We start from the raw sequence: 12,021 nt of genomic DNA on the forward strand, positions 1-12,021 counted from the left end.
AATTTTTTTTATGATTCACTAAAAACTTTAACTTAGAATCATTGTAAATATAAGCCAGCCTTAATGAAGGACAGACATAAATGAATTATTGGACAGGACAATTCTTCTAGGCAGTAAGAAATAAATATATCATTAGACATTTAAGACTATCATTTTCCTACATTATCATTCTTTAAAAAAGAATTCTTAAATATGTCATAAAATTTATATTATTTTATATAGTTTGCAGTACAAAATAAAAGTGAGTCATATAGAATTTTTTGAATGTTGAGAAAATAAAATTTCAAAAAATGCCATCACAGCATGGAGTAACGAATGTCTTCCCATTTTTAAAGGCAAGTCGGGAACCGTTAGTAAAAAGTTGTGAGCGGTAAAAATTTCGAAATGCTCTATTTTTATTAAAATCCTTTTTATTATTACGCACAAATCACAGATGTTCTTATGAAACGTACAAAGTTGATTGGATGACAAGGAAGATTTTTTATTACTCTAAACCGAACCACACATATTACACTTCTTATATTATAGCCATAATTGAGCCGAAACCATCCTTCATTGGCTAAACAAATTTCTTATGTAAATGGCAAATAGTGCCTATGAGATATGTTATATGGATTTGCTATGATTTGAATAAAAATTTTGATAGTAGTACTAACGGGTTCATGGTGCGTATTTTTATTCCATGGTCGCTGTATTCTTATGTATTACTGTGTCTCAAATAATGTAACAACATATTGTACATATGGAAACGCATACTGACATGAATATGAGCGAAACCACCTAGTACTGTCTAGATGGGTTCCATGGGAGTTGCAAGAATTAAATACATATGTAAGACCGAACAGGATGAGATGGGCACTCTAAAAAGCATGTTGTAAAATTGTTAAAAATACGTACTACATGTTAGAGAACATATTGTACGTAAATAGAAATAAAATATAACACGAAAAACAATAAGCATAATGTTGGAGTAATCTGAATGGATTTTGAAGAGCAGAAAACATGGCCTTCTTTCAAGCGCTAATATTCATCACTTTAAAAGTGTATTCTTTTTTCCTGGGGTAAAGTTTCTAATAACAAACCCCTTTATCAGTGAACAAAAACAAACACTAAAGTACGGAACATAGTGTACTGTTTGTCATCGTTGATAAAAAACACTAAATGAACAAAAAATTTTAGTTTTTGAATAATTAGTTTTTTTATTTGTTACTGGGCTTAGGTCATTTATTTAATACATAAATTTATAAAAATAAAATATAACACTTTTCAATCTGTGTTAAATATTTAGTTATATTTTAATTTTTATAAAAAATTATTTATATAACAAATATTTCGGTCTACTTCGTAGATCATCTTCAGTGTTTTTGAATAATAATATTTTATTGCGGTTGGATTATTTGTAGTATATTTATAATGCCAATAAAAGGCAAAAGACGTGGAACGACTGTTTTCTTCGCTGAAAATTATACTCTCAGATCAAAGAAATAGACTTTCACCATTTATATTGGAGAATATATTATTCGTTAGAGGAAACACTGAATTTAAACACACTTAATATATATACAACAAAAAAATACTTTCATATAATATAATTAAATATAAGTTTTATACTACCGAGAATGCAATGTAAATTTATTAATACAAAGATGTAAAATATATTATATAGTTAATAACACAATTCATTTAATCAATCATATGTTTATATCTATAATTGAAATAAAATTCACAATTTATAATTCAAATATAAAATATATGACTTGCATTTATTATTTATTTGTTAATTATTTATTTATTTATTATTTATCTAAGCAAAAAACATAAAACAACTCTTCAAAGGATAATTTTTGTGTGAAATACGTTAATGTTATTTTTTATATATCAAATTTTGTTATTTCGCATAAGGGACCAAAAATAACAGTTATTTCAAAATTTTTAAGAAAAAAACAGCAACAAAAAGTTGTCTAAACTCAGATTTAAGTATATAATTATCATTCTAACATTTTTTATCCTTAATATTATGCATGCTTTATACATATGAACATTTTAAAATAAAACTCAAAAAATAATAATTTAATTTGCTTTATATTATATTCCTTAAAAATAAATATTTTATGTGCCTTTTATTTTTACGCGTATAAATAACTCTTACAATTCTGCTTTTTGTTTTAAAACGCACAAATAACTGTTACTTTTGCGTTTTAAATATAAAAATCATGAATAACTAGCACTGGCCAGCCGAATATTTTTAAAACGAAAATATAAAATGCAATTTTCATACCAAATGTTATAATCTAGTATGTTTTGCATTAGTTTAAGCAATCTTAAATAATGAAATGTAAACAAAATTTAGTTAAATATAAACTGTCAATCTTGTCGGTTGTATTTACTTCAGTTGGCGACGAGGATAAAAATCTGCAATTATTCAATCGCTTTCACGCTTATTTCGTACCGTTCAATTTTACATACAATCATGCCGGGCGAAAGTGAAATTTATAAGCAATTGCTTAAAGAACAACAAGAGTTCTCAAAAAATTTACTGAAACAACAACGTGAGTGGATGGACTCAATGTTCCAAAAACAAGGTACTGCCGGTGTATCTGAAAGAAATAACAACATTGTTCCAGTATTTCACAAATTTTCGAAAGAACAGCAAACCTGGGAATCGTACTTAGAACAACTTAACCAACATTTTTTAGCATATTCAGTTCAGTGCAGTGAAAAACAAAAATCATTTTTCTTGTCTTGGATTGGCACAGAAAATTTTGAGCTGTTAAAAAATCTTTTCGGTAACACGAAAGTACAAGAACAATCTTTCGAAAATTTAACGGAAAAACTAACGGATCATTTCCAGTTGAAACGACATGTGGTCGCTGCACGTTACGATTTTTTCAAAAGGGAAATGAAGCCACATCAATCATACAGAGAGTGGGTAGCCGATCTCCGCGGATTGGCAAGAGAGTGTAACTTTTCGTGCTCAGCCCAGAATTGTTTGCACAATTTCGTGGATGATATGATTCGTGACCAAATTATTATACGTACACCGCACGATGCAGTGCGCACGGCTGCGTTCCAAAAGCCCCAGCCGACACTTGCTGATGTTTTGCAGATTGCAGAATTGTACGAAACAACCACTAAAACGGTGGCAACAATTAAAGAACAAACGATCGAAAACTCAATGCCTGTTAATTCAGTTGGTACAATTATAAAAAAACCGGGTGTTTTCAACAATAACAATAATAAAGTAAAATTCAAATCATGTTCTGGCTGTGGAAACTCTCATGCAAGAGAAAACTGTAAATTTAGAAATGCTGTTTGCAATAGATGTAGCAAAATTGGACATATTGCGCCAGTGTGCATGTCAAAACAAAACAAGAACAACAAAAGTAATTCAGGTGATGAAAACAAGAAGAAAGATTACCGTCGTAAAAGTCACAACATTGGTACTGTTGAAACAATTAACAGTTTAACAGGTATTGTAAAAACTGAAAGCAATAAGAATTACATTGACTTGGAAATTTGTAATAAAATTGTGTCTTTCCAAATGGATTCTGGTGCAACAGTTTCTCTAATAAATAAGCGAACATTCAAAACTCTAAATTCCCCAAAGTTGCGGAATTGTACAAAAACCTTATTTGGTTTTGGCAAAAATGAAATTCCAGTGCTTGGTGAACTTTGCGTAGATATCAAATGTGGCGGAAAAGAAAGGGAAGTGGTAATCGAGGTTGCGGAAATTATCTCGATGACATTATCATCTCCGCACCTACATTTCAACAACACATCAGCCGCCTAGAACAAGTACTTCGTATTTTGCAACAAAATGGTATCAGGTGCAAGCAAGAAAAATGTTTCTTTCTGCGAGATAAAATCGAATATCTCGGGCGTCAAATTAGTGCAAAAGGTATATTGCCAGATGAGTCAGGACTAAAAGCAGTAAAAAACCTGCAGCCGCCTAAAGATCTAAAGCAAGCAGAAGCATTCATGGGTAAGGTAAACTATTACCATAATTTTATACCTAATTTTTCGCAATTATCCGCGCCAATCAACATGCTGCGCCGAAAAAATGTAAAATTCACATGGGGTACAGCACAACAACAAGCATTTATAGCTCTTAAAACGCATATTCTCAATGCAGCGCAATTAGCACATTATCAGGAAGATTTACCGTTGGTTCTAGCTACAGATGCCTCCTCCTATGGCATAGGAGTCGTGCTCTCGCATACGTACGTTGACGGTACAGAAAGGCCTATTGCTTTTGCATCTAAAACTCTCGACATTCATCAACGACGATATAGTCAGATAGAGAAGGAAGGGCTAGCTATCGTTTTTGGAGTCAAGCGTTTCCATCAATATTTATACGGAAGAAGATTCACCTTGGTTACTGACCACAAACCTCTTGTTAGCATTTTTAATCCAATTCATCAGTTGCCGTCGATGACGTCACATCGTTTACAGCGATGGGCTATTATACTAATGGCTTATCAGTATGATGTTCGGTATCGTAAAACTACTGAGCATGGAAATGCCGATGCTTTATCTCGTTTACCTGTTGGTGAAGATAAAACTTTTGATCATGAAGAATCCTGTTTCAACATCAATGAACTTAACACACCTATCGACGCTGAAATAATTCGTCAGCATGCCAAAAATGACCCAATTCTTCGCCGAGTTTATTTTCTCGTTACAAACGGTTGGCCTGAAAAGCTAATGCCTCAAGATGCTGATCTTCGATCATTTTTCAATCATCGCTTTGCTTTAATACTAAACAACAATTTGCTTTGCCTCCAGACGGAGTACAACCGGGTTGTCATTCCAGCCTCCCTTAAGCAGAAAATTCTTAAACTTCTTCATGATGGTCATTGGGGAGTATCGAGAATGAAACAGCTAGCTCGACAACATGTCTGGTGGACTAATATTGACAAAGACATCGCACAATTAACTGAAAATTGTGATGTGTGCAAAATTGCAAATCCTGTTCACGCACGTGAATACTTAAGCTGGCCTGAAGCTGATCGACCTTGGGAGAGAGTACATATCGACTTTGCTGGTTCATTTTGTAATTCAATGTGGCTAATTTGTGTCGACGCTTTCTCACAATTTCCGTTCGTTGTACAACTATCTACAACAACAACGGTTGACACCATATCAGCATTGTCTTCTATATTTTCTCTGGAAGGTATACCAGAAACCATCGTAAGTGACAATGGTCCGCAATTTACAGCTGAAGCATTCAAACATTTTTGCTCAAAACTTGGCATCAAACATATAACAACAGCGCCGTTTCATCCAGCCTCAAACGGGTTAGCCGAACGATTCGTCAGATCTTTTAAAACTGCTGTTCAGAAAAACATTGACGATGGATTGTCTCTCAAATTCGCTGTATCAAAATATCTTGCAACATATCGTGCAATGCCGAATGCTGAGGGTAAATCACCTGCAGAACTTTTACATGGAAGGCCTGTTCGTACCTTGTTGAGTCAACTGTTTGAATCGCCTAGAAAGCACCTTGAAGCTTTGAAACGGAAAATGAAATTCAGTCTAAAGCAACCCGTCTTCGCTCGAAACTACGCAAGAGGGGAAAAATGGATAAAAGGAGTTATTGTGAAACAACTTGGTAAAATGGTTTACCGAGTGAACACATCTTTTGGTTACATCAAACGTCATGTTAATCAGCTTAAAACTAGAAGTAGCTCTGACCTCTCTTCACAACCAATTTTTGAATTCGCTCCAAATTTCATCAATGCCACACCGCCTTCATCTAGCCAATCAACATTAATGCCTAGTGAAGAACGTTCTACCGAAGTAGTTCAACTTCGAAAAAGTGGTCGTATTCGGAAGGATGTAATTCGATTTGAATCCGACGATTTCAGGAAAACTTAAGCCTTGTCAAAAATTAAGGGCAGAGAAAGTGTTATAATCTAGTATGTTTTGCATTAGTTTAAGCAATCTTAAATAATGAAATGTAAACAAAATTTAGTTAAATATAAACTGTCAATCTTGTCGGTTGTATTTACTTCACCAAATACAAATGCTCTTTAATACATTTTCTATGAAATTACAAAAACAACTACCATGTATGACAAACGCATTTTATATTTTCAAATACAAATGCTTTTTAATACATTTTGTATGAAATTACAAAAACAACTACCATGTATGACAAACGCATTTTATATTTTCGTTTTAAAAATATTCGGCAGAAATTGCCAGTTATTCATGATTTTTATTTTTATAACGCGACAATATTACAGAGCATTACGAAGCATAACATAATTTTAAGAGTTACTTCGGCGCTATAAAATTGAAGGCACATAAAATAATTATTTTTGAGGAATATAATATAAAGCAAATTTAATTATTATTTTTTGAGTTTTATTTTAAAATGCGAATGATAATAGTTAAAAGGTGATTTTTATTTTTGTTATGATAACTGTTACGGTTCCTGTTTTGTATTTTTCGATCAAAAATCAACCCTTCCTTTTTTTTCAACTCTTTCTTTTTTTCAACTCTTTTATATTTCATAGAAATACAACTTCCAAATTAAGTGAACATTTTTACCTAACAAAAACAAAAAAAGATGCACTTTCCATGGTCATTCGCCTCCCCTCAATATAATTGTTAACTTTTTCTATTTAAAAGTCTTGCATTTTTTATCAATTATAAGTTTGCCAAGGACATTATTTAGTAAATAAAATGGTTTAAAATATTTATTTAGTTTTCGACCCGGCTTTCATATATACTTAGGAAAAATTTGTATCTTAACTGATATGTTTTATTACAATAAAAACTATATATTCCTACGTAATAATCGAAATATTATATATGATAAACAGAAATTATTAAACAAATTTTTCTGTTTTATACTGCACTATACAAAATATTTAAAAAATTTTTTTTTTTATATTTTATTGGCATTATAAATATAATACAAATCATCCAACCGCAATAAAATAGTATATCTTTGTAATTCATCGCCTAATATTAAAAACGCATCAATGAATGCATACACAATAGGTCTTAGTTTGAACTTTACTTGTGTTACTTGAATTTTGCTACGAGTAGTCCGTGGAACAGATCTAATATCTTTATTTAAAAACACAAAGAAAGCAACAACAATGCACATTAAAAACATCTCCAAATCATTTTGTTCGACGGACACTAAAATAGCACTAAAAACACACTAATTTCGGGAAAAAATAATTAAATAGATCTCCTACTTTCGCGAAAAGATCGTTTAAGGTTCACTTCCTTTGTGAAAAGAACACAAGCAGTACACTAAACTTTTAGAGTTTACGTTCGCAGACACAAACTCTAAAATTTTTTTAATGTGTTTTGGACATGAGCAGTACCCAATGATACTGTACTGTTTATTTCCGTTCACTGCCCTTTATATACTTTATATAATATTAAATATTAAAACTAAAGTAAGTTACCATGTCAACTACATGCATAACATGACTGCAAAAACTTTTTGTCAATAAGTTCCATCTTGACAAAAAACTGATAATTTTTTTGGTTGGTAAATTGCAGTGGGACGTAAACAGATAGCTTTCCACTGTCCTCAATTAGTGTTTTTTCGCCGTTTTGCTATCACCTTTCTGGAAAAAAAATTCGGACTAAATTCATCTCTTCGAATTCAGATAATTTAATAGATCTTTCATACATACCGATGAACAGTGCGACAAGCTGCCACAAAACACTTCCCTAAAAACCTATTTCTGCTGGACACCAGAGAAAATGTTTAATAAATTCTGTTTTCAGGAAATTTCCAAGATTTCTGTTACTCTGTGTGGATTTCTTTACACCTGTGATCGCAGAGAGCTGCAGTAAACCTAGACCTAGTCTTATTTATGTAAGCCTTGTTAACCGAGAAGTTACATATGATCGCAGTGTCGTCCATTTATTATTGACAAAACTAAGAAAGTAGAGATTAGTACTTCTCCTAACGATCTCCAGTGAAACATAAACCGCTCCACCTAGGGATAACTCTTTTAATTATAAATACTCTTTCAAATTTTCTTTTTTTTTGTGTCAGATAATAAATTAAAAGCAATTCACTACACATCACTAAACATGTTTTCAGTCTTTAATTTTAATTTTTTCTTTTGGAAAAGGATCGTTCCCATGCCTTTCAGTGTGCATATAAAAAATTTAATAAAGTTCGCAGTTTTGCAATGACTCCCATAATTAGAAATATAGAGGTTTAATTTAAACGATATGAGACCATTAAAGATTTGAAGCATACGTGCATACCTTGTTTTAGACGATGTGCTTAAAACATCGACCTTGCTATCCAAATTGTTGTAGGTAATTCTAAAATATCGACATGACAATGTTGTAGATTCGGATATTGGGGCACCTATATTCCCCTTTCACCTACATTGCGTGATTCTTTGCAGTGGCATGATTATAAAAAAGATTTGTGTACCATATTTCTTGAAATATGGTTTCCGACTGGTGTGATCAGATCACGGAAATATAAGGTTCATCAAAATCAAAATACCACTGAATGACATGCAATTCAAAAAATTATACAAAATATCATTAATCAAGTTCATACATGTTTAATTTCCAATACAGATACCAACTTATGTTATTATTTAGACATAACTTAGTAGAACAATTTTAGAAAGGCACTTTTTATCATCTAATAATACTATAATAAATAAAAAGTTTTATCAAAATTTGCTCAAGCATTAGATAAAGTATGGCATGAAGAACTAATCAACAAACTAAAATATTATCCACCCCTCCAATACACTAACATATTTAACTCATCCTTAAGTTATATTTGCAATCTGGAAGAGATACAAGCTCACATCGTTCAAAGAAGCATTTTTGACTCATTTGGCTCATATCTCATATGAAGCATTTTTGGCTCTTTCATACAAAAGGAACACCACTGCTAGCAATAAGCATGACTGTTACTTTTACTCGTGACACAGTTATATTCTACAACAGACGAAGGGGAAATTGAAGAATCACACCAAACAACAGTTAATTAATTAATTCAAATCAAATTGATTAAAAAAACTAACCAAGCATTTTGTAACTACATATTAAAAAAACGTACATTATAAATTCAAACTACATAAATAGTTTGAAATATCATAATTACTAAAAAGATAAGTTAAGCACTAACTATAAGAGATAAATTAAATTATGTTTAATCAAAAATAGCTTCAAAATAAGCACTGCAAATATATTTTTAAATAAATTAATTAGAAATCGGAAAATGTGAAATAACTTAGGAATACCAACTTAAATATAATTTGTTATAATATATTAATATATAAGACATGTGTATAAATTATTAAATAAACTCGAATATATATAAAACCTAAATCTACCTCTAGAAGCTGATCATCCACAACACCACAAGACCAATAAGGAAAATATATTTAGAAGATTTAACTCCTGTCAAAACTTCCCCACTCTCAACCTCAACTTCACCAACGCTGATATTTATAGTATATAGTGTTTAACGATTTAATATAATCACAAGCTAATACCGGCGCTCTAAATAACATTACAAACATTTATATATAGGTTTATAGAAAAAAATCTATAAAAGCTGAAAGTCATTCTGAATCTTCAGCATTCGTGTTCACTTCACAACTAAAATAAAAAGAAAACAAATATTTAAAATAAAAAATTAATTATTTACAGGAAGAGCAAGCCTGTTAAAAATTTCAGAAGGAACACACGACTGCAGTTATTCCAATATTTGCGATGGCTACAATAACCTAAATAATATGTTTAACTATATTTTCGGATAAAACCAGCATCACGTATTTCTAAATAAGGGAAAGAAATATACACATCCTTAGCAAAAAGAATTCGGAAAGCCAATTTTAACCATTAACCATTAATAAATTATATTCAATTTATGGATTTAAAAATTTTTAAAACGAAAAAATAAGCTTGCAATATTAGAAACTCCTTTACTTTGCTCGCTGGCATTTTCCACGTTCCAGAGAATCATGACACATAGAAGTTTGCTACCATTTAATTTGTGAAATTGTGGAAGTGCACAATATCTTATCTTCATCAACAACTTCTGTTGAGTCGACCAAAATTCTTAAGCATTTACTTTTCAGTGCAACTGAAAGTATTTAAAACCAAATATTGATTTATACTCAACTCTACCTATTCTATTGACTATCATCTATTTTGATTGACGATCTTCTATTTGTGCAATAATACTCAGTTTTTCAGTTGTTGGAATTTAGTTATCGAAACATTTACTAAAAATAATTTAACATATTTTGTTTGGCGTTAATTTTCGTAATCTGCAGACAAAGTTAAAATTTCGAACATTACTAATGCACAAACAGTTTGTTTTTTACTCAGTGTATTAATATTACAGAATTAAAAATAAGGATTACCATAAATACAGCTTCAAAATTAATGTTTTAAACAAAAGTAATGATAGAAAATAAAACACAATGGCGAACTTGTTCCGGCTTACAAAATATACGAAAGCTTAACGCACGTTTGGGTAATTCATTTAAATTATTTACTTCCACTTCTTGTTTTCGTAGTCCCATTGTGATGATAGACCAGTTACTGGGTTAACTTCCAAATCTAACATGCGTTCCAATTGGGCCTTTTGGTGAGGCTCATCGAATGTTACTGGTAATGGGTCGTAAACTGCAAAGAACGAAGACAATAACGTTTAGGAAAAACAATCATATTTTTTACAAATGCTGCAACTTACCGAAAATGTTCATCAGCATACAAACCCAAATAGCTGCAGATCCAAAGAGCAACATCATACCAATATGCATCTTCCACTCACCAGTTGGTGCTTTTACTTCAGCGAAAGTTTGACAGAAGCTGGCTCTATAAAGTGCTTTCTTCTCCTGCATGCTCAATTTTTTCCAGTCCAACTTCTCTTTCTGGCGCAGGGCATTAATTTCATTGTTTGGCTCACGGAAGCGAACTGCTGGCATGGGATAGTCTACACGATCGTAATAGACTGGATCACCGTTCCAGCCGAAACCAACAATTTCGCGTTTGCCGATTTTCTCTAGTGTGTGCACAGACGCTACACTGCCGACTTGTGTGGCGTTGCGGGGCAACTGTTGTGCCAACTGGCGGCGAAGAGCCATATTAATCAAACGCAATGCCATTTTTCAATCGTGTATATGGTAGACTATAAATAATATAAACAAAATAACATTACGTATATTTTTTTATTACTTTGTACTGCATTTATTATTTAATATTAAGTCACAAGCAGCTGTGACGCGGAGGTTATGTAACAGTGGTTCAGCTGCAACAAAAATGCAGTCATAGCCGCAAAGTCGGAAAAATAAAAACTACTTATAAAATAAAAAGTAAACTATTTTTCATGTCAATATAAAATAAGAACTTGAAATCAATCAATAAATTATGAGGTCTTCGGTGATTTTTGTCGATTTTGCTTTTATCATTTTCGCCAATTTGTCAGATTACACAACCAAATTCAATACTTGTACAATCGAAATTTACATCTTTTTAATTTTTAACAGTTTTATATTATAACACTTTGCATCAATTTTAAAATTTTTTAACTCTGGCCAATATATTATTATCAATTTAATTAAAAAATATTCTTACAAATTTTATAGGAATCTCGTGCGATACTAACTTCACTTCACCGATGTTATGAGGTATAATTTTTACTCACCACGACGTAGCATATCTTTTTTGCATGGATGTACAGCAAATGGTGAAAAAGTGCTTTTATGACACCATTCGACAGAATAGAAGAAAAAATGATTTATAAAGATTTTTTACGCACTTAGATATTAAGGACGTCCGAATACTTTTGAAGTGAAATACTAGAAAATTTAAAAACAAGACTATTAATTATGTTCGAGTACGTAGTAGAATTACTAATATAGTAAAGGGGTTCAAATTTCATTTTTTTCCATTAAAAAATAGTGAAAAGAGTTTGCAAGGGGGCGCTTGTATTTAATATTGTACAAAAATGACATTAATTTCGTTTGTAACATTAAGGAAACTTAAATAAAGACT

At 31.5% G+C, this 12,021-nt stretch overlaps 2 protein-coding genes across 2 annotated transcripts; one reads left to right on the forward strand and one right to left on the reverse strand.

The window, feature by feature from the left end:
• The first annotated feature begins 4,044 nt into the window (after window positions 1–4,044).
• LOC119688499 (uncharacterized protein K02A2.6-like) lies at window positions 4,045–5,877 on the forward strand. Its single transcript, XM_038103175.1, has 2 exons — window positions 4,045–4,665; window positions 4,786–5,877. Exons 1-2 carry the CDS (start codon window positions 4,045–4,047, stop codon window positions 5,875–5,877), a joined length of 1,713 nt encoding a protein of 570 aa, XP_037959103.1.
• Window positions 5,878–10,301: 4,424 nt separating this feature from the next.
• LOC119689592 lies at window positions 10,302–11,692 on the reverse strand. The gene is made up of 3 exons (XM_038104458.1): window positions 11,602–11,692; window positions 10,718–11,155; window positions 10,302–10,650 (listed from the first exon to the last, which is right to left on the reverse strand). Exons 2-3 carry the CDS (start codon window positions 11,130–11,132, stop codon window positions 10,517–10,519), a joined length of 549 nt encoding a protein of 182 aa, XP_037960386.1. The 5' UTR covers window positions 11,133–11,155; window positions 11,602–11,692; the 3' UTR covers window positions 10,302–10,516.
• Window positions 11,693–12,021: the final 329 nt, after the last annotated feature.

The sequence above is a fragment of the Teleopsis dalmanni genome, chromosome X (assembly GCF_002237135.1).
Source record: "Teleopsis dalmanni isolate 2A chromosome X, ASM223713v2, whole genome shotgun sequence".
In the NCBI taxonomy this organism is placed as follows: Eukaryota; Metazoa; Arthropoda; class Insecta; order Diptera; family Diopsidae; genus Teleopsis; species Teleopsis dalmanni.